Below are 25,000 nucleotides of genomic sequence, written 5' to 3'. Positions count from 1 at the left end.
TGTCATGGGTGAAGTGGTATTCCAGCCATGATTGGTTGAATCGAAATCCTTATCTGAAAAATCTGAAACTTCTTATATCTTATCTACGACCTGATGTGAGTGAATAATTAAATGTGACATCATCAGTCATGTGGTCTGGTGGCCATATTAAATTGAAAATATAAACCAAAAAAAGTCTTCTCCAGAACTGTGTAACAAATCGATGCAAAATTTCATACACATGATTGACTAGCCATAGGGAACATAGTTTGAATTTTTTTCATACTCACCTTCATTGATGCAATTTAGATTTGATATGCACAAAGGTGGTTGTTAAATATCTGAATAATCAATAAGGATATAGATAATGGCAATGTATGTGACATAATAGGGTGCATGGATGATACGGGTATATGGGCCATAATATCAGTGTGCCATGATAGTAACATGTTCAGTTAACAATGAGAAAGCTCATTTTTGTTCAGAATGAGCACACACGGAAAGACTATGTGCTGGGGCAGTGGAAGAACCATGCAAAGAAAATGAGCAGTCCCAAGAAAAAGAAAAAATACTCCCATTGCAGTAGGTGACCTGAGTCCTCTGACACAATTAACTCCATTAGAGAAGAGGAAAACACAGATATACATACAAACGAAGGACTCGGGACACCCTTCCCTCTCAAGGATGGGGTCATTTCTACCACAAGCCGATTCCTACACTTTGCTTGGATGCCCCAGAAGAAAGCTGAAGAACAGCTTCTCTAGAGCCTGTCTCACCACAGGGGGAAATCATGAAGACTTGAGCCAAATGCATCAATTTACTAACCAAAATGGTTTTAATAACTAAATTATGCCCTTCCATGGTGAGTCAGTGTGACTGCCAAGAAACAACCCTCTCCTTGAAGTCTTCAGTTGATGTCCAGCCAGTTCTTAGAGGCAAGACCACCAGAGTCAGAATATTCTCTGAGATCCTCAATGCATCTGTCTGCTCTGTGTACTGGCAAGAAGGGGCAGAGCTCACTCTGTGTCGGCCAAAGTGGATGACCTCACTCTTCCCAAAGTTAATCTTGGAAGAGGAGGCCAACCCAAAACACTCGCAGTAACCCACTAGCCTACGCATGGCAAGTGTTAGTGATGAACACCGAAATGTCATCCATGTGGAGCCTCACTTTTAGGCACTCTCCGGGACTTCTGGATAACCAGAACACAGAGCAGGATGGGACTGCTGGCAGTGCACAAGCAAATAGTGAGCAGACCTGTCTGACCCAAAGGTGACTGGGAAAGTTCTCAATAGATGCCCATTCACCGACACATGGGCTTCAAGGTCCCTACACATGAGGCTGATCCAATATAATAGATTTGCCCCAAAGCCAAAATTATTCAAAACAGCCATCAGGTACTCATGAGACACCGACTGTTAAAAATTTTTTCCTCATCCAAACCAACGATACTTGGTGAGAGGCCTCTTTCTTGTGCAAGCCCAAACAGTTGTCTGACACTTTGTGACCCAGAGAGCACAAGTCTGTTCTCGATGCAAAATATCCCCCGTGACATTGTGCACATGCTTATCCAGCACCTCAGTCAGTATTTTATAATCAACATTGATCACTCACCACCTCTGTAAGCCGAGGAGAGGTCACTAACTCCTGCACTAACTGCAGATAATCTTCTCCAAGAACATGCCAAAGGTGGAGGTAAAACTCCACTGGGAATAACCAGTTAGCTCTCACTGAATCAAATAAACCTGGGTGTCTTGGATTATATAAATAAATCAACTCCTCCCATGCTCTTTTCGCTGAAGAATGCTGCATAAAGCAACCATGAAAGGCTACCCAAGGTAAGCCCTGTGCTGTTTCAAAACCATTCCCAAAGTTCTTCCCCCTCTCCCACCTCACAAACTCCAAGTCATGAACCACCACTCCCAAACCCCAGGTGTCAACCTCCTCACCAACCCAATTGATTTCAATCACCTCCCTACTTCAAGCCTTCAAATCTCTTCCCCAGTCACCCTCGTGCCATGAACTCCCACCTGCCACAACTCCTCAATCCCTCCCCCCCCCCCCACCAACATTCCCCAACCTCCCCATCCCCCCCAAGGCTCAACCTCCCTCTCCCAACTCTGTTCCATCTTTGCTATCCCCACACCTCAGAACCCCAACTGAGTTTTCTCCCACAAGGAATGAGGACCAGCTCCGAGCTCCTTTTTCCTCACAGGATCTCACCTTTTTTCCATCTCCTCTTGTGTACTTGTGTACTCCTCATCATAGAACACTTTTTTTCCATCTCGGCTCATGTGAGCCTCCTCATTGGTGCGCTTCCAATGGGGGCAGGACCATGCTGCAGCTATTAGAAAATGCCCCGTCATTCTGAGGGAACTTTCAATGCAGCCCCCGCCCTCCCTTCACGCATCCAAGGCCGCGACGGGAGCCCTCAGCCCTCCTTGTGCGTGCAAAACGCCCTATGGACTTTACATACTGTTTCACATGCGAGAAGCACCGTCCCACAGGCCACAAACACCAAGCACCGTGCTTTGTGCCATAAACATGCTTGTGAGAATGGAGCGAAAACAGTGAGAGATTCCGCTGGACTGAGGGATTACCGAATGGCCAAGGGGTTGAAGGTAAGACCGATGCGGTGAAAGAAGAATTGTCAAAATGATATTCGGTGAAGGGGAGATTATTGGTGGATTGAGAAAGCAAGGGGGGGGGACAATGGACCAATGTTGCAAGGAGGAAAGATTGAAGGTAGCAGAGGGGGAGAGAACAGACCAATGGGGTGTAGGAGGGAGATTGTTGAAAGGAACAGAGGAGGGAAAGGAAGACATCACACTGGGAAAACACAGAGAGGGGCAGCAGGAAGAAATCACACAGGGAAAAACTAACCAAAACATGCCCACCACCCACTCCAACCCCCCCCCCCTCCCCCCGATCAACCCCTCACTAAAGGACCAAGGACTATCTACACATAGAATAATGAAATAATTGATCCTCGGGTCACCTACGTATCCATGTATGCTCTCCTCTGGGGTAACTTTCAAAACCGTTTAAAAAAAAAAAAAAATATATATATATATATATATATATATATATATATATATATATATATATATATATATATACATATACACATGTATGTGCAGTGGGGAGAACAAGTATTTGAAACACTGCTGATTTTGCAGGTTTCCCCACTTACAAAGTACGTAGAGGTCTGTAATTTTTATCATTGGTACACTTCAACTGTTAAAGACGGAATCTAAAACAAAAATCCTGAAAATCACATCGTATGATTTTTAAATAATTAATTTGCATTTTATTGCATAAAATTAGTATTTGATTACCTACCAACCAGTAAGAATTCCGGCTCTCACAGACCTGTTAGTTTTGTCTTTTAGAAGCCCTCCCATTCTCCACTCATTACCTGTATTAACTGCACCTGTTTGAACTCGTTATCTGCATAAAAGACAGCTGTTCAGACTCCAACCTCTCCACAATGGGCAAGACCAGAGAGCTGTCGAAGGACATCAGGGACAAAATTGTACACTTGCGCAAGGCTGGGATAGGCTACAGGACAATAGGCAAGCAGCTTGGTGAGAAGGCAACAACTGTTGGTGCAATTATTAGAAAATGGAAGAAGTTCAAGATAACAGTCAATCTCCCTCAGTCTGGGGCTCCATGCAAGATCCCACCTCGTGGAGCCTCAATGATCATGAGAAAGGTGAGGGATCAGCCCAGAACTACATGGCAGGACCTGGTGAATGACCTGAAGAGAGCTGGGACCACAGTATCAAAGAAAACCATAAGTAACACACTATGCCGTCATGGATTAAAATCCTGCAGCGCACACAAGGTCCCTCTGCTCAAGCCAGCACATGTCCAGGCCCGTCTGAAGTTTGCCAATGACCATCTGGATGATCCAGAGGAGGAATGGGAGAAGGTCATGTGGTCTGATGAGACCAAAATAGAGCTTTTTAGTTTAAACTCCCCTCGCCGTGTTTGGAGGAAGAAGAAGGATGAGTCCAACCCCAAGAACACCATCCCGACTGTGAAGCATGGAGGTGGAAACATCATTCTTTGGGGATGCTTTTCTGCAAAGGGGACAGGATGACTGCACCGTATTGAGGGAAGGATGGATGGAGCCATGTATTGTGAGATCTTGGCCAACAACCTCCTTCCCTCAACAAGAGCATTGAATATGGGGCGTGGCTGGGTCCTCCAGCATGACAACGACCCGAAACACAGCCAGGGCAACTTCGGAGTGGCTCCGTAAGAAGCATTTCAAGGTCCTGGAGTGGCCTCGCCAGTCTCCAGACCTGAACCCAATAGAAAATCTTTGAGGGAGCTGAAAGTCTGTGTTGCCCAGCGACAGCCCCGAAACCTGAAGGACCTGGAGAAGATCTGTATGGAGGAGTGGGCCAAAATTCCTGCTGCAGTCTGTGCAAACCTGGTTAAGAACTACAGGAAATGTCTGATCTCTGTAATTGCAAACAAAGGTTTCTGTACCAAATATTAAGTTCTGTTTTTCTGATGTATCAAATACTTATTTCATGCAATAAAATGCAAATTAATTATTTTAAAATCATACAATGTGATTTTCAGGATTTTTGTTTTTGATTCCGTCTTTCACAGTTGAAGTGTACCTATGATAAAAATTACAGACCTCTACGTGCTTTGCAAGTAGGGAAACCTGCAAAATCGGCAGTGTATCAAATACTTGTTCTCCCCACTGTATATGTATATTTATGTGTGTATGTGTGTGTGTATATGTATGTATGTGTGTATGTGTGTGTATGTATATGTATGTGCATGAATATGTATATATGTATGTGTGTGTGTCTGTATATATATATATATATATATATATATATATATATATATATATATATATATATATATATATATATATATATATGTATATATATGTATGTATATATATATATATATATATGTATATATGTATGTATATATATATATATATATATATATGTATATATATATATGTATATATATTTATATATATATATATTTATATATATATATATGTATATATATATATGTATGTATATATATATGTATATGTATATATATATGTATATATATATTTATATATATATATGTATATATATATTTATATATATTTATATATATATATGTATATATACATATATACATATATACATATATACATATATACATATATATATATATATATATATATATATATATATATATATATATATATATATATATATATATATATATATATATATATATATATACACAGATGACTGGGCGTAAGTCGGCAGCGTGTAACTCGTCACTTCGCCTAAGCTGTTAGGGTTTTAACGTCCCGAATCAAAACGTCCCGAATTTATCTAATGTTAAATCGACTTACAGACTTTGAATAAAGTCTGTAAGTCGTCATCTCGAAGTCGTCACTTCGTCTAAGTCGTCAGATGTTGTCCGTTCCCGCGTAATGGAAACTCAAGTAAATTACCATGTCGAACTCATCACACGGAACTTCCACCTCGTGAGAAGCCCTATTTCATGGAATCGTGATGCACGGGCTATTTATAACTGCGCTGCGTTCAGCTCAGTCAGCGCGCCGTCCCACATGCATCAGAAGAGGTAGACAAGCTGCGCAATGCAGTTTCTGGCGAAGGAGTAAAGGATCGATTGAGCTTCGTGTTGAAGTCCCATCATGGTTTTATATTGGCTTGTTTTGTACATCACCACACTCACTTTCACATAGGTATTGAGTGGTAGTCATCATGATGACTGTGTGTCATGTATTTGTCGATGGTATTTGAGTTTTCTTTCCATATGAAAACTCATTCTACATTCATTTCAATGAATGAATTCTAACAGCCATTCATTCCACATTTGTTGATGGTCATATACCATCACCGATGGTATACGAGTTGTCTTACAGTTGTTCATTATATTTACTTTTGATAAACTGATTCATGAATTCCATCTTTGCTTGATCACTTTCCAACTAACCAATGAACCCCCACCTCTGCCCCGAGGATTGTGTTTCCCTTATGGTACAATATCCGGCTTAGAGATTGTTGCGCCCTCTCACACGTGTGTCCAGGCCACATGGCACTTCGTCCTTCACCCCACAGTCATCATGAATGTTCGCATACGCGGAAGTCGTCACATGTCTTAGTCGTCACTTTTTTCTCGGTCCCGATGGTGACGACTTACGCCTCGTCTACTGTATATATATATATATATATATATATATATATATATATATATATATATATATATATATATATATATATATATATATATATATATATATATATATATATATATATATATATATATACACATACATACACACACATATACATATACATATATACACACACATACAAACACATATATACACACACATACAAACACATACTTATATATACATATGCATATACATACACATATACACATTCACATACACATACACATATATACATATACATACACATATATATACATACACATATATACATACATAAACATATATATATATATATATATATATATATATATATATATATATATATATATATATATATATATATATATACACATATTCATATATACATATACATGTACATACACATATATACACATACATACACATATACATATATATATATCTATATATATATATATATATATATATATATATATATATATATGTATATAAACACATATATATATATATATATATATATATATATATATATATATAAATATACTTATATATATATATATATATATATATACATATACATATACATACACATATTTACATACACATACACATACATATTTTTTTTTTGGAGACCATAAGGCCCACGGAACAAAGACCCACCCACATTTCTAATCTGTGAATGTGAATGGAGGAATTGATTTGGTGAGAGCTAATTGGTTATTCCCTCTATTCCTTGGTGAGAGATGTGGGTGGTTCTTCATTTTTCATTTGTATGTTGACTGCTTTTGATGTTTACATGTGGTGCATGCTTGGGAGTCTCATTCGTATGCATTGCTGTCTGTGCTGTCACTGATGATTCGCCAAAAAGCGATGAAACTGGTCCTGCAGCTGAGGGTGTGTGTAGCATTGGCATTTTCATGTGTGTACTCTTTGTGAACGTCTTTACAGCTGTGGAAGAACTCTGGGACAGGTTTAAATGACTCCATCTACACCTCACTATCCAAAAACATGGACCATCTTCTATCTTCTCATGCAAACTCTCTCTTCCTCTTATGTGGTGACTTCAATTGTCATCACGCTAGTTGGCTAGGTGTGGGTACCTCTCTCACCTGCCATGGCACCTCAGCAAAAGCTTTCTGCGACTCATTGGGACTGACTCAATCGGTCAACTTCCCGACCCGGATCTCAACCAATGGTACTCCATCTCTTCTGGATCTGATTTTGACAAATTTCCCTGACAATATCTGCTGCTCTTCCTTCGCTCCAATTGGTTCTTCTGACCACGTCCTTGTCAAAGTGGACATCTCTCTGGCTGTTATCAGAGAACCACCTCACCTCCGTCGAGTCTGGCATTTCACTCAAGCCGACTGGCAGGGTCTCCGAGCAGCCATCAAACTTACAGACTGGTCTCCTATCACTACTTTCTCAAACATCAACTCATCCTGGGAATTCTTTCAAAGAAACTTGCTCTCCCTCATGCACAGATTTATCCCCTCTCGTGTTCAGTTGTCTTACCCTTCCTCCCGCCCTTGGTTTACTGAAGCTTGTGGCGAGGCAGTTGTCCTGAAACAACTTGCCTTTGCCTCATGGAAAGCAAACCCAACTGAGGGCAATCTCAGTTCTTTCCACAAAGCTCGGAACAAGTGTGTATCTACCCTCAGGAGAGCCAGAAAGCAACATCTTTCTCATCTCAAGTCTGAACTCTCAAACCTCTCTCCCTCCTCAAAATCCTGGTGGTGTTTAATCAAATCTGTTTCTGGTGTATGTTCCCCCTCCATCCCCTCCCTTACCTCAAATGGCCGCACTGCTGATTCCACACGTGATAAAGCTGAATGTCTAAACTCGGTGTTTGCAGCTAAATCTTGTCCTAAACCCATCACTATCTCTACCCACTTTACCCAGTCGCACCCAACTGTCCCTGGACTCTGTATCCTTTTCTCCTGACAAGGTGGAGAGCTTGCTTTCAAACCTCGAGTCAGATTCTGCAACCGGTCCAGACGGCATCCGCCCACGTGTCCTCAAAGCCTGCTCTTCTGCTCTTGCTCACCCTCTCTCTGTTCTATTCACCCTCTCATTTGCCCAAGGTCATCTGCCATCTGCTGGGAAATCTGCTAACATCACTGCCCTGCATAAAAAAGGTGCAAAAACAGATCCCTGTAACTACAGACCAATCAGCCTTCTCCCAATCATCAGCAAGGTGATGGAATCCATCATCGCTTCAGACATGAAATCCTTCCTCTTCTCCAATGGCTTGATTTCCAATCATCAATTTGGTTTCAGACCAGGTCACTCTACCCTGGATATGCTGCTTCTGCTCTCCCATCAATGGATAGAGGTCCTCAATGCCAGACAGGAAATCCGAGCCGTATCCCTGGACATATCACGTGCTTTTGACACAGTCTGGCACCCTGCCCTACTCACCAAACTCTCTTCCCATGGTATTCAAGGCCATCTCCACTCATGGCTCGCAGACTTCCTCTCCTGTCGCAGTCAACATGTGGCCCTAAATGGAGTTCTTTCATCCCCTCTTCCTGTGCAGGCTGGAGTTACTCAAGGTAGCGTTCTGGGCCCTGTTCTTTTTCTGGTTTTCATCAATGATCTCTCGGACTCTCTGGAAAATCCTCTATTTCTCTTTGCCGACGACTCCACCCTCTGCCGTACCATCTGTCATCCCTCAGACCGGCAAGCAGCAGCTTCTTCGCTCACTGCAGATCTGGATAAAATCACAAACTGGTCCAACACGTGGAACATGTCTTTCAATCCAAACAAATCTCACACTCTCACTATGTCTCTTCGAAAGAACCGTTTACAAAACCCCCCCATCCACTTTCTCAACAATCCTCTGGAAGAAGTCTTTTCTTTCAAGCTTCTGGGTCTCACTATCTGCCATGACCTTTCCTGGGAAAGTCACATTTCCAACCTCGCCTCAAAAGCCAGTCGCCGACTGGGAATCCTCCGTCGTGCAAAGTCCTTCCTCAGCCTTCTTGAGCTCCTGACCACTTACAAAGCTTTTGTCCGTAGCCTGATGGAGTACTGCTCTCCCCTCTGGGCTGGTGCTCCTGCCTCCCACCTTTCTCGGCTTCACGCTGTCGAAACCAGGGCATTTAAGACCATCAGCATCTCCCGCAATGAAGCTGAGTCTTTGGGCCTCTCACTCAATCACCGCAGGTTGGTCGGTGGTCTTTCTGTCTTCTACCGACTCCTCTCCAGCCTTGCCCCCCCTGCTCTCTCTGCGATTTGTCCCCACCACATTTCCACAGGGCGCTCAAGATCCGCCAACAACCCCCTTCTGGTAAAACTACCAAAATCACGAATCACTGCCCATCTTCACTCTTTCATTCCTCTTTTTTCCCGCCTTTGGAATAAACTTCCTCACTCTATTCTTTCCCATTCTTCCCTCCAGGCTTTCAAAACAGCTGTTCACCACCACCTCTTATCTTCCCCCATCCAAATCTTCGATCTTTTCTACCCCCAATAATCCACCCAAGCCCACTTCCTTCAATTCTCCTGCTTTCCTTCCTGAAAGTCCCTGCAATGTCCATCTTCTCTTCGCCATGTTCCCCATTCCATCCCCATCCCTCTCCCTTCCACAGTTCACCTAATGTGTCTGTTCCCCACTGTTTTGTCCCTTCCACTCCCACCCCTCTTGTCTCATGCCTCCTTGCTGTGAGTTGTGTGTTAGCTCTCATACGAGCCTCGACCAAGGTATACAAAAAAAAAGGGCTCACCTTGGGTAGCCTTTCATGGTTGCTTTATGCAGCTTCTTCGGCTGGAAGAGCATGGGAGTCGTCAGTTTATGTATGTTATGTGTATATCTGTATACATATATGCACACTACATCTGTATATGTATATATGCAGAGACTCGTGTTTGTAAAATCTGCGAGAGCTGTAAATCACTCTCCTGGATTTTTGTTAACGTGAATATCACTCTCGATTTTTGTTTTTGTGAGAGTGATTGTATTTTCTCAAATAAGTGGAGACTAGAGAAAAGAACAAGTGTTGCACATTGCAATTTAGTGTGATAATTTCAAAAAATATAGAGAAAACCCTTGGAGCACTTGCAATGCAATGTCATTTTCATACAAATTGTCTCTGATACAATTATTTAGCATACCTCCAACTAGAAAATATTCATTATGTTAAGTCATCCAACACCAGCCTAGGTTCAACACAAAAACACATCCAATGTTTAACACAACCAATGTAATGTTCTCATTCTCAGAGCTGCCAACAAGAACCTCCAAAAACACTTCCATGTCGGAATCATTGGGCATCATCCTCCATTCTGATGTGTCTGAATCATTCCGATCAAAGCCACTTCCACCCTCAGAACAAATGTCATCACTGCTGATGCCAGCAATACCGTCACTGCTGCTGCTTGATTTTTCAGTCATTCTCTCTGATTTTGCACCGTGTTACTGAGGCTCCAAGGCTACCTGATGCGTAGTCAGTGACGTCCAGTTTGACATTCCACTGTTGCTTCATGTAGTTGTCAAGGACAGCTTCCATCACTTCTTCCCTCTCTTTTTCTGTCCAGACCAAATTGTTGACTTTAACAAGAAGAAGATCTTCCATGGTGCCGTGCTTAAGATTTAGCCTCCTGTCTGACAACATGTGAGTGAGATGGCTAAATACCCCCTCCACACTGCTATTAATGATGCTTATACATACACGTATTTCTGCCAGCAAACACATTTCGAAACTCATGCTTGCAGTACTAAAAGATATTTTTCCACATAGACTTGGCTTTCAATTTGCTAAAGTAGTGGTTCATTGTGTACCTGAGGTCTTTACACTCCCTTTTCAGTTTGGACTTTTCTAAGTCACAGTGGCTTAGTGTAATTTCAAAGTGGGAGGCCAGAAATTCAACTGACTGGAAATTGGACTCTATATCACCCCAGTTAGCTGAGTCAAGCCACTTCATATGCTTGTACAACGCTTGATCAGAGCTGAATCTCTCTTCTCAACACTGTTGAAGTGGTGGTAAAACGTCTGATTTCAGTGCTTTAACTTTGGTTGTTGCAAGAGTTACATTCATCATTCCTTTGTAGTGTACTGTTGTGTACTCCCTGTTCTATTTCTTTTTTCTCTTTATTTTTTCTTCCGCCTTTCTTTTTTTTTTCCAGGCGCACGATCAACACCCCTTGACAAAATTTGATGAGCGCGATGATGCGCGAGGGCGATCGCACTCCTAAAACACGAGTCTGGAATATGTACACATATATGTATATAGTGCCTTCAGAAAGTGTTCACACCCCTTGACCTTTTCACATTTTGTTGTGTTACAGCATGAATTTTAAAAGGATTATATTTAAAAAAATTTAGAACCGATCTACAAAAATACCCATAATGCAAACTGAAAACATGTTTTTAGAAATTTTTACAAATGTATTGAAAATGATATGTCGGAATATCTAATTAACATAAGATTCTATTTTCTCGATACAACTTAATAAAACCACAGGTCCAAATATCCCACTCCTGACACCAGTTATTACGGCCATGGGTACGAAGTGTATTATGAGGGGGTTAATCCTCGTTTCTCCTTGGAAGAACTGGACCTGGGGCCACCGCTCACAATTAACTTCATCGTACAGTGGGTTGCTTAACAACCACAAACGCCAATCAGTTAATCACGCGGTCCAGTGTCCACTGTCTAATCTGCCGTTTAACTAGAGATCACGTGGCCTCCTGCCTAGGGAACGTGCCCTTGGCGATGCACCAATCTTATCTTGATTAGATCTTAAGTCATGCGGCCGAGCGTTTACCGCTGGTGCATGCCAACGATGACAGGTTAATTAGTTTGGCAATTATAATCTCCCAGTCTATCTAAGTTTGGACAATGCTGGATCAATGGAAGGAAATGACAATCACGGACAGGTTGAAACGTCAACAAGGAATTTATTTTAAGAAAAATACAGAAACTGGAAGACGTTTTATTATCTTGCCAAAGCAAGATATGTTACTCGATCAGTTTGTTTGTTTTTTTTTGTTTATATATTTAAATATTTGTCTGTTACAATTGATTTTCAACTTTCAACTTGCTCTCTAAGTCAGAGTTCTAAAGCAATGCCTCTCAAACTTGACATGTATACGCGTGAGCGCAATACCTTTCGACGCCCAAAATTTCGAAGGTCAAGGTCAAAGGTCAAGGTCACCAGAAGGTCAAACATCAAAATCAACGAGACGCTTAGCTTTTGAGTAAATTTTATCGGATAATCTCCTAACTTGGTGGATATATAGCATATCGATAGGCGCTCAGCTGATTAGTTTTTGGTGGCGATCGGCCTTGACCTTCATGGTTAGCGCCGAAGGTCGAAGTTGACCTTCATGAAGGTTATTTTTAAATCTTTGACTAACAATATCGAGTAGCACCTCAAATTGAAGCCCTAGAAGAGTGTTTCTCAGATATATAAAAATTTCATCGTTATGATATCATTTGATGACGTCATGACGAAAAAACTGATTTTTCATAAAAAATGAAACTCTCAAATCAAGGTCTTTTGGCAAGATAACGTTTGGCCTAAGGCCAAGGTACGCTTTTTATTTCCTTGTTGATCAAATGGATTAATTCAAATCAAGTGTTCAATCAACAAAATAATCACAATCAAATGAAGAATTCACAAAGCATTTATAGAAAATGGCAAAGAGCAGATGCTTATCACTATGCCTTCCTTAACAATGAAACATGAGACATGGGTACGCATCAGACCATTCAGGGGGAAAATAAATCCGGTCTCGGCTTACCAAGGCAGAAGTCATTGTGCGTCTCCGAAAATAACCCAAAATCTGTGAATGTGGCTTGGTCTACCTCTCCAAATGAGCTCTCTATAGCTTGGCTTGTTTCTGCTGCCAGTGCTCTGCCTTGCCATGCACCCACCCCAAACAGGCTCAAAAACCAATCGCCGTCATGTCGTCATTCCCAGGAACCAGGAATGCCAAGAACCAGGAATGCCAAGAACCAGGTATGCCAAGAACTAGGTATGCCAGGAACCAGTCAGACTGAGCAGAACCAGCAGGAACAGTCCAACTGTCACCAACTGCCATTGCTGCTGCTGTCGGCCTGTCTCAAATGCCCTATAAATCCAATGTGAAAATGATAACCAAAATAAAATGTGTCAATAAATCGTGTATTTCCAAGCCAATGTGTCTTGATGGAAAGGGAATAGAACGAGTATCCATTTAGCTAACGGCTATCTTATCGCATTCATGAACGGTGAATATCACTCATGCAGAAATGAAAACTGACCTAAAATCATATGTCATGAACGTATCGCAAAAAGAAAAAGATTATCCCATAAGAAAGGAAGGGAACCTGTTCTCTACCTTTCTCCAACGCATCAAAGAGTTAGAATCCCACCAGACAAGGGGATGGGTCTATTCTTAACATGCATTTATGGAAATAACTGTCTGAAAACCTGGATGTTGTGTGCATTACTCAGAGCCGATTCTGAAATCCACAGCACTACCCTTTCCCCTATCCCAGACTCACCTTGAGTTGTTCAACAGCTGGAGACATCAGTTAAATGTTACATCATTGCCATTAAAAGTTAGCATAACCATGTGACATGCAGGTGAAGTTGCCCCCTACCTAATACACTTTAACTCTACCCTTTATTGTGTGTGACAATTTAAACTAGATATGTCCCACCTGATGCATTGGAAACTACCTAACTGACTCACACAAACAACCTTATGCTACACCAAAATTGTCGGAATTTTCGAAACTAAAACATATAACCAGTGGGCTTTAATAATCGACACAACTCGACACAACTCCATACAACTATATACAATTTCTGATCCAGGAACTGGTTTTAGGACAAAAAAAAAGAAAGAGCACAATGAAGGAGTGGACAGCTTGCTGGAGGCATGCCCACTGGACACAGCTGGCCATACACCATCTCAAAGTGTCTTTGAAGTGACTACTAAAGAGCAGGAGCAGAGCTGCAACAAAGGCAGTTCATTAGCATCGTGGAATAGTGAAACACAGGGCTGCAGTGAAGGCAGTCCATAAAATATACAGGAAAGGTATCACCCTGAAGTATGGGGCTGCAGTGAAGGGCAATCCACAGAACAGGTGGAGGTGGATCACATGCTATGGAGCAAATGGTGCAGTGAGGTGAGTGATGCAATGGACACACATCAAGTGATCCAGCATGGTGAGTGATGCTTTTGATGGTCCTGGGGATGGCAAGACAAAGTAAATGGCAAAGCAAACAAGACGAAAGGAAAAAGGTAAACCAGGTAAAGCCATCAACAAACACCAGGTCCGACCAACATGGTCAGGCGGTCCCTGGTGTGCACATACCTGGAACAGTGGTGGTGGTGCTGGTAGAGAGAGCTTGAGGTTGGCCCTACTCGTCTGCACCCATCCAACATCTTTTCCTTCCTGTACATTACCCTAGCCCCCCTCTTTTTGCAATTCATTGCTACGTCTTGTCTCCTATATCCTGCTATCCCCATTGCCAAATTCATACCCAATCCCCCCAAGGTTCCCCTGGAAAAGGAAAGGAGCAGAACTACATGCAGTCTTACATTTATGTCGTGACACATCTCATTCTCAACTCCGTCAGGAAGGAAAGTCCAGCGGCCTGCGATCATCCCGATGGTGGATGATGCAAAGGGGGTCTTCATCGATCCTAACTACGCTAATATTGTTACACTTTTAAACTGTCCCTGGGGTTATACCCTGCCAAGAGTCCTTTGTTAAACAATGGGGTTCTAAAAACCCAAATTCCTATCGCCCATGTGTTGATGCTCTTCCAATTTTGGGCCTTGCCCACCAAATTTTCTTTCTGTGCCATCACACAATTTTGTGGCTGGGTAGTGTGGCTCCACTGGCAGGTCTGCCCACCTACATATTTACCGTAGCACCGCCGGGACACTGGAGCAACCTCCAAGCTTGCCTGCTCCTCACCCTAACATGTGGGATGCCCTCATGGCATTTTGGTGCCCCGGGCCCTGCTGCTTCGGCACCCAGGCCCATTGAACTCTGCACTGAACACAACACTGGCGTGCCAGGCCCCTCTCCTCGGGTATCTGCACCCACGAATAAACTACTGCCCCCCTGGACCTACTTACGGCCTCACCTGACCGACGAGCCCCCAGTGCCTGGGGTGCTTACTTCATTAGAACACTATGCTCACAAGCCACACCCCCAGCTGGTCCATTATCTTCTGCACCCCACAAAAAAATTTAAATTAATCTTTCCGCAACAGCACCAATCGCAGAACGACATCCATGTGTGAATTTGACTTTCCCTCTATCTAACTTTAAACGAACCCCTGAGTTTCCTTGGGTGGGACCCACTCCCCCAAATCAATCCTTTGCACCATGCACTTCATTATTCACACTCATACCAGGCCGTTGCCCTGCCCTCACACTCATAATTCATCAACTTCACACAAACGCATTTCCACTCACCAACACAGCATCAGCTAACTAATTTCCCCGAATTAATTTGTGCACCCTTGTCTTCCCTTGTACTCTGCACGCTCCCTTTTAACTCTACCCTCTATACCTCTCTAAGTCCCCACTTCGTGTTTATTGTCTCGACTTAACATTGTCCCTATTGTCACTCGAGATCCCTAAATTTATCCGAGCCCTCCCTCATGGTCACTGCTTCGGTATCCAGATAGAGGCTACCACCGCTGGTACCCCCATGTGGGCCTAACTATCATCCCTCTAAGGCAACTGCTCCTGGGCCCCCAATGTGGGGCGGTTACACAACCGCACTCCCTACATGGGTGCAAAACTCTCAACCCAACTATAATGAGCCCCCTGCATCCGCAGAGGTGCTCAGGCATATGTCTTTCGCCCACCAATTTGTTTTTAAATTTTTGCCACCGGGCATTAGGGCTTTCGCATGGGGAACCAAGCCATGCTCACCATGCCCACTGTTCATGCTGGGCACACTGTGCATATTGCACACCTGGTTCCTGTGGAAAAAAATTTAAAGCCAACTTCCTTTCGTTTCGCCGTCTGTGCTCCAGTGTTTTATCTCTCATGGAGCATTTACACGCCGGCCCCTCAACATTTGTCACCAAACCAAGCAATCGTCCCTGCTTGGGCGGTTTACGAGGCATAGGTCATGCTCGCTCCTGGACGTGCCATGCAAGCGAACGAACCTCGCAGACCGTCGTGGAACCCAAATTCATGATAATTTTCCAACGCTCGAGACCAGAACACATCTGCGTTTTTAATTTGTTGCTCACGGAGGGCTCACTCCTCCCTTCAGTTAATCTAACAGCTACCCCCATCTGTGCCGGTGCATAGCCTGCACTCTGACACTCGCTCATGCACTCCACACCACTCATTCCTGGCATCCTCTCTGTCACACTTGCTCTGCACACGCGGCACACATTCCATGCCTCTCATCACTCCAAGGTCCTTTATCCCCCCCCCCCAAAGCACGACACACACCCAGTAGAAAAATGCACATGCCTAGACTTGCCATGACTCACCTTCACTGTACTCAACTCCTCCCGGTTCATCTCAAGGACCTGTATCCACTTCGCTTGATCTTTGAGCACTTTGTCACGCTGTAAATATAACATGTTCATGCATTCTATCGTCTCCTCCTTCACTCTACTATTTCCTACCTGTTTTACTTTGATTTCAACAATCCATTTTGACCTCATCCACCTCCTCTTTTACCTTCGTTCATTCCCAATGTGCCTCCTGTATTTCCCCCTCCAACATCACCCCTTCATTGTTTCTATTTGTGTTTTCATTTCCTGTTCCTTTTCCCTGTCGTCTGTGTCACCTCCTCTACTCTCTTCGTCCTTTCCTCATGCACGATTTTACATTCTTTTTTAATTGCAGTCATCTCTCTTTTTGATTCCTTCTGGGTGGCTCTTCACTCCTTTATCGCCCCTGTGTTCTCCATTTGTTCTTTCAATTCATTCTGTCCTGTCGTCGGTCCTTCTACTTCTTCTTCTGTCGGCTGCTCCCGTTAGGGGTCGCCACAGCGGATCATCCGTATGATCCGCATAGTGATTTGGCACATGTTTTACGCCGGATGCCCTTCCCTTACGCAACCCTGGTCGCCTCTAACGACACAGGGATATGGTACACCTATTTTAACCGGGGTATACACCGGCCCAGTTTACTGGTACTCATTTCGCCGACCTCTGAAGGATGACAGGCTGAGTCAACCCCCTGGTGCATTAATTCAGTGGCCGAACGGGGCTTGAACTCAGGACCTTTTGGATCCCAAGCCGCTGCCCTAACCACTGCGCCAACACCAGGCTCTCGTCGGTCCTTCTACCTCCTTTGTTATTTTCCCAATCTTTCCCATCAGTCTGGCCTCGCTCTCCCTCATCTCCTCACGGACACCGATCCTGCACTCCCTTCCCTTCTCTCACACTGCCGCCATTTCTCTGCCCCTCACTTCTCATCTCCTTTTTAAAAATTTAATCACCCACCACGTCCATTTTTCTGCTGTTTTCATCCATTTTTCTGCTCATCGCGTCAATCATTTTTATTTGCGCCTTGTTTTCTTTGCTCATCATCTCCATTTTTGCCATGAACTGCTTCATGAACAATATAGTGTTATTATCGGGCTGCATTGGTGGCGATAATCCACCATTCTTTACTATTGGCACTGCATTTTCCAGGGGCCGAGGGTGGGAGTTATTTTCTACCTCTCCCATTGCTTCCTCTTCATCCTCCATTGCGACGTAATGTGGGTCCTGGATCAATTTCTTATTCATATTTACATCACCTCCACGGTCCACCGGGACCTGCCCTTGTTGGTCCGCCATTGTCTGCACCAATAAATTTCAATAATATCTTGTCTAAACAGGTCTGAATTTTGAGGTGCATGAAGCACAGCACAGGTCTAAATATCCCACTGCTGACACCAGTGATATATATATATATATATATATATATATATATATATATATATATATATATATATATATATATATATATATATATATATATATATATATATATATATATATATATATATATATATATATATATATATACAGGGTGTCCCAAAAAAATGTACTCACATTTTGGCTCCTCATAAGTCATTGAATTTTTAATTTATTTTCAGATCAAATTGACCCGAATAATGGCAGAAGTACGACTAGGTTTTGAAGAAAGAAAATTTATCATAAAGTGCTACTGGAAGCACGAAAACATCATGGAAGTGCAAGGACAATTTAGAAGACATTTTCACTAAGATCCGCCAACGCGACGCACCATTGCTCGCATCCGAGATAAGTTTGAAACAGATGGAACTGTGCATGACGTCCATAAGGAGCGTTCAGGAAGACCACGGTCATCAACCACCCCCGCAAAGGAAAATCCATTCCTGGAAACCCTCCACCGATCCCCACGGAAATCTGTGCGACAAATGGCTCATGAGACAGAAATCCCAAAATCAAGCACCCATCGCATTTTGAAGCGAATTAATTGGAAAAGTTACATTCCAAAATTAATCCACGCTCTAAATGAAAATTATCCTGACCGGAGAGCTGAATTTTGTGAGTGGTACCTGGGCAAATGCGAAGAAGATGCAGCATTTCCATCCAAAATTGTTTGGAACGATAAGGCCAGCTTCAACTTAAATGGCTCAATTAACCGACACAATTGCACCTACTGGGCTCCTGAAAATCCGCATGTTACTATGGAACACCATTTAAACTTACGAGGGGTTACTATGTGGTGTGGGATATCAGCATTGGGCATCCTAGGGCCATTCTTTTTTGACCAAACTGTCACTGGGGATGTTTACTTAAACTTGCTGCAGGAATCCGTCGGTCCACGTGTCAAAGAGATATTTGGTCACGAAGAGATTTACTTTCAGCAAGATGGAGCACCTTCCCACTACCACCGTGATGTAAGGGCCAATCTCGAAGCAATTTATCCGAACAGAGGGATTGGGCGAAGAGGTAGTGTTGAATTCCCTGCACATTCCCCAGACCTCACTCCAATGGACTTATTTTTTTGGGGATATCTCAAAGATAAGGTTTACGGCTCAAAACCAGCAACAGTCGATGAACTGAAAGAGGAAATTGAAAGACAGTCTTGTAGTTCCAAATGGTATACGCATTTTCTATTGGCACTGCATTTTACTATTGGCACTGCATTTTCCAGGGGCCGAGGGTGGGAGTTATTTTCTACTTATATTTCTACATTATATATATACTTATATATATATAATGCACAACACAACCCTAACCATATTCGTAACGCTGTTGAATCCATTGGTCCATGTTATCGGCTGTGTTTGGAACGTGATGGTCATCAGTTTGAACATTTGTAAACATGCATTTATCCATTTATACATTTAACCATTAATCTTGTTTCTAAGTCAATAAACAACGCATTTATTATCATTTAAAGAGTGAGTACATTTCTTGGGGACACTGTGTGTGTGTGTGTGTGTGTGTGTGTGTGTGTGTGTGTGTGTGTGTGTGTGTGTGTGTGTGTGTGTGTGTGTGTGTGTGTGTGTGTGTGTGTGTGTGTGTGTGTGTGTGTGTGTGTGTGTGTGTATGTATATGTATATGTATATGTATATGTATATGTATATGTATATGTATGTGTATGTGTATGTGTATGTGTATGTATATGTATATGTATATGTATATGTATATGTATATGTATATGTATATGTATATGTATATGTATGTGTATGTGTATGTGTATGTGTATGTGTATGTGTATGTGTATGTGTATGTGTATGTGTATGTGTATGTGTATGTGTATGTGTATGTGTATGTGTATGTGTATGTGTATGTGTATGTGTATGTGTATGTGTATGTGTATGTGTATGTGTATGTGTATGTGTATGTGTATGTGTATGTGTATGTGTATGTGTATATGTATATGTATATGTATATGTATATGTATATGTATATGTATATGTATATGTATATGTATATGTATATGTATATGTATATGTGTATATATATATATATATATATCTGTTCATCCATTGGGACCATACTCTGTTCAGAGCATTTGTGCTGCCTAAGCAGTCTCCTTCGCCATTGGGCACAATCCTGGACGGGTCGCCACTCCAACACAGGATACCAGCAGGCCGACACTCATTTTGCCAACCTCAGAAGGATGACAGGCAGAGTCAACCTAACCTCATCTAAACCAAACAGCCAATGGGGATTTGAAATCAGGACCCTAAGACCACCACAACACAACCCTAACCATAAGGCCACCACCAGGCATACATATATGTATGTGTATATGTATATGTGTGTATGTATGTATATATATATATATATATATATATATATATATATATATATATATATATATGTACATTCACATACATATATGTATGCCTGGTGTTGGCTTAATGGCCTAGTTGTGTTTTGGGGGTCTTAGGGTCCTGATTTCAAATCCTGCTTTGCTGTTGAGTTGATACCAGGTGGGGTTGACTTTGCCTGTCATCCTTCTGAGGTTGGCAAAATGAGTACCAGCTTGCTGGTATGATTGAGTCATTTGAGTTTCCTGTGTTGGAGTGCTGACCTGTCCAGGATTGTGCCCAATCGCCCAGGATTGTGCCCAACAGCCCAGGAGACTGCCTTGACTGCATGAATGCTTTGTGCAGAGTATGGTCCCAATGAATGAATGGATGGTCACAATCCTCTTATATTCTCATGTTTTTGTGTACATGTGCTTTATTATTAATAATGTTTTGTTGTATCAATTGCACGTAAGACCGATTATACCCTATATGACTCCACCTATCTGTTTTTATCTGATTCTGGGCGTGTTCATATGATATTGTCAACAATACAGGCATGCATTGGTGTGCTGATGAATGCTAGAAATGTATGGTGAAATCTCATGAGAAACTCATGTATAATTTGTTTCTTCCGTTGTTTTTCACAAAAACTCACTCCAAATGCTAATATACTTACACATCTCTCTCGCCCTTTCCTTGTCCAAATCCTGTTTTCAAATACATCTTTCATTATTTTCCTTTCATTTTCCATCGACATGGGTGTTTTCTCTTTTCCACCTCATCAATCTTGTTCTTTATTTTGCCCTTCTCTTACATTTTTCCTATCTGTTCATTGTTTTTATTTTTAATGTTATACTTTTTTTTAACCCACCCTGCACTTCCGTTATCCATATTTATCTCATTGCATCCTGATTTTCTCCACTCTATCTGTCTTTGACACCTTGGCTTTTCCTACCAGCAAACCCAGCAGGTGAGCCTCCAAGCCTACAGTGAAACCTTTATTTTCTTAGCTTGGCGATTTTGGGTTTAATCATGGAAGATCCATAAATTATGTTGAGATCGTTCTTGAAAAAGCCCCTGGAGCAATTTGGCTTTGAGCATTAAAGAGCCCCAAAGGCAATTTGTGTCATTGTAATGCAAATCGTTTAGGGCAGGTTGGATTTTTGTTGAACAATTACAGTCTGCAGGAATGTTCACGGCAAAGCCTCAAGGACATTTTTTCATTTGTAATGGAGAGTCTTTCCATTATAATTTGTGTTTGCCATGCAACAACCACGTGACATTTTTATATTCCAAAGAAAGTTGCTTTTTGAGTACGAGGCCTTAAAACGGCCACTTTCCAACTGATTATCTCTCTTCCAGTCTGTACTTCTTTGCCATTCCCATCAGGCAGCATGGAGAGGGGGAGATGCTGAAAGGAGGACTTCCTGGAAGTAGCAGCAGTAACAGCAGTCACAGCTGCACTGATCCAGTTCAGCTTCGGAGGCTGCAATGCCAGACAACAGGTACCTGATGACCGATAAGTCAGTGTTATGATGGGATGCCAATGGCCAAATATATGAGATCGTTCCAAAAGTAATGTCCCAATAATTTTTTTCTCAACCAAATTTTTATGTAAGAGCATGAAACCTCATTAAAATGCCCTTACATAATGTGATATTAATCGACCCAATTTTGTACAAAATCTCCATCCCATTATTAATGGCTTTTCACCACCAGGAAATAAGTGCTAGCATTCCTTGTTGGTTTAAAAAAAAAATCTTGTTGCGGAACTACTTCTTCACTTCACACAACACTGTCATTGTTCTCAAATTTTCGTCCATGCAAGGTGGCCTTCCATGCTCCAAAACGCGATGATAGTCTGATGGCACTGAATTCTGGCTGTATGATGGGTGTGGGCCATGTGGTAGTACAGACAGTTCCAGGTTGGTCCCTCTGGTCCACAGTGGTGTGGAAATGTGTATCATCATGTTGAAGAAACATGTCTTTCTTGTGCATGTCAGGTCGGCCTCAGAGCAAATGCATCTTTTGTTTCTTCAGAGTTTCAAAGTGGCCCTCCGAGTTTATTAACCTCCGCCATCTTCGAAGATGGATGGAGGTTACTTTTTCACCCCTTTCTGTTTGTTTGTTTGTTTGTGAACAGTATTACGAAAAAACTCCTCGACGGATTTCGACGAAACTTGGGGGGGGGGGGGGGGGTTAGGTATGGTCCAAGAATCATGCCATTAAATTTTGGACTTGGTCCCCCTCCCCCCCCAAAAAAAAATTGTTAGAGAATTTTTTTTTTGCATTTCTGCATGTTTTAAGTGATTTACAACTCCCCCCCCCAAAAAAAAATTGTTACCCCCCCAAATAAATTGAGAAATTTTTTTTTGCATTTCTCCATGTTTTAAGTGATTTCCACCCCCCAAGAAATTGTTACCCCCCCCAAAAAAGAAAAATATATATTTTTTGCATTTCTACATGTTTTAAGTGATTTCCAACCCCCCCAAAAAAAATTGTTAGAGAAAAAGAAAGGTTTTTTTTGCATTTCTACATGTTTTAAGTGATTTCCAACCACCCCCCCCCCCCAAAAAAAAAAATGTTGGAGAAAAGAACTATAACTGTCAGCACTGTTGACATCATATTTAATGAATAAGATATAAGGTTCACTTGAGTGACCCAGCAGTATTGGCGGCGGAGGTTTTGCACTCTCCCGAGTGCTCCCCCTCTAGTTGTCTGTATTTTAGGCATGATGTCCACCAGGATAACTTCATATTCCACAAGACATTAGCCATTGCTTTGCCCGCAGAAGGAACAGCCTTAAACTTCTTTCTCTGTGGGTTGGTCAGGTGGTGCCACTCTAGAGAGTTCAGATTCAGATTGTCACTTCCTCTCTGGTTCAAAGTGATGAATCCAGGTTTCATCACCTGTGACAATGTGCGATAAAATGCCTCCCACTCTGCTTCAGTGTCCAAGCAACTCAGAGAAAATGTCCTTTCATTGAATCTTGTGTTGGTTGTTGAGGCCCATTTTGAACAAACCTTTGAATACCCCATACTGTCAATTGTTCTGCTCACACTGGCTGCACCAATTTCTAAATCCTGCGATAGTTGGCGAGAGGTGACATGTTGAACCTGCTGAGTCATGTCGTCAACACTTTAGATGATGTCTGGTGTCATCACTGTGTATGGCCGACCACTACATGGCTGGTCAGAGAGGTTGGTTTTTCCTTCCTCCAATGTCTTTACCCACTTCACCTAGTGACCGACAGGACATCACTCCACTGTGTCATTACTATAGACGTTTTTCAGACGTGTCTGAATTTCCCCCACTGATTGCTTCTCTGCCGTCGATAACTCAATTACAGCTCTTTGCTTATGATGTTTTTCGCTGGGAAGATACCATTTTGGATACTGCCTACTGCTGCCCAACCTTGAAGCATATGGTGAAAATTCATACTGAGGCATGGAATGGTTGATTCTTCATGCACACAAAGTAGCACCACCTCCATGTACCTCGTTTCCTGAAAAAAAGGTAGGGAATTGCTTTTGGAACGAAGGTTGTAGATGCTTGGTTGGTCATTGTATTGGTGTAGATAGTCATGTGATTGAGAGGTTCCAATTAATTTAAAGAAGGTCATGTTTCTTTTCATTTTAGGACTTGTCAACCATCCACCAATCCAAATGGCAGACTTCAATGCTTATTATGATCGACTGATGGCCAATGATGGGTTACTTCTCACAAAAGAGTACGAGGTAAGTGATTATGAAATACACAGAAGGACTTAGCAGTGATTGTTCAAAGGTCATTTAAACGGTGTGATCAATTTTCAGAAATAACTTGTAAATGGAACAGGATATTAAGATGCATAAACAGGCGGATCATGCATCATTCTTTTGATGTACTGTCCGAATATAATAATTGTGTAGAACATGATCAATCGGGTTGAAGCTAGCATAATACGTCCTGCAGGTTTGGTCATATTATTACCTCCACCACCAAAGGGGAAGGAGGTAAGAGGTAATGTTTTCAGCCCTTTCTGTCTGTCTGTCTGTCTGTCTGTTTTTCTGTTTGTTTGTTTGTGTGCAGGATATCTCAAAAAGTTGTGGATGGATTCAGATGAAATTTTGGGGACAGGTTGGGTGTGTGACAAGGAAGGATGAACTGATTATATTTTGCTGAAGATCCAGATCCTGATCCAGCTACTAGAATTTTTAAAGTGATTCTTCACCATTGAGAGATGGGGCCAAAAACGATATATGGCCCGATATTTCCAAAATGTATTGGGCTCAATATGTTCTTATGCATCAGGCATGACAGGGCAGAGGTATGCGCTGTACTGAGTGCCCTTCTAGTTTTGAGAAAGAGAGAGAGCCATCGAGGGATTTAGAATGTTAGCTATGGGCAAGTAGGATGTTTCACAGAATAATATCTTACTTTTTAATTTTGACTCCAGAGGAAAAGGCTCATGGAAAACCGAGACAACACAGGGTAAGAGGCAAATGCACTGACAATGAAGCAGAGAGGAACATGGAGACAAGGAAGCACAGACAACGAGGCAAAGGACAGACAAAGCTAGTACAATAAAA

General features: G+C 42.1%; 1 protein-coding gene across 2 annotated transcripts in view; it reads left to right on the top strand.

The window, feature by feature from the left end:
• LOC147025135 (receptor-type tyrosine-protein phosphatase delta-like) overlaps positions 1 to 25,000 on the top strand; it is a 278,354-nt gene that overhangs the window by 134,142 nt on the left and 119,212 nt on the right. Inside the window, exons 13-15 of one of the 2 annotated variants that reach the window (XM_085885801.1) lie at positions 21,388 to 21,399; positions 21,819 to 21,934; positions 24,069 to 24,166. In XM_085885801.1, the coding sequence (XP_085741927.1) occupies positions 21,388 to 21,399; positions 21,819 to 21,934; positions 24,069 to 24,166 (226 nt within the window). The remainder of the gene's footprint in view (positions 1 to 21,387; positions 21,400 to 21,818; positions 21,935 to 24,068; positions 24,167 to 25,000) is intronic. The other variant, XM_085885802.1, reaches the window with a different exon arrangement.

The sequence above is a fragment of the Eptatretus burgeri genome, chromosome 6, assembly GCF_056783735.1.
Source record: "Eptatretus burgeri isolate ZD-2024b chromosome 6, Ebu_testis_v1, whole genome shotgun sequence".
Classification (NCBI taxonomy): Eukaryota; Metazoa; Chordata; class Myxini; order Myxiniformes; family Myxinidae; genus Eptatretus; species Eptatretus burgeri.
This window is presented reverse-complemented; position numbering and strand designations above follow the sequence as displayed.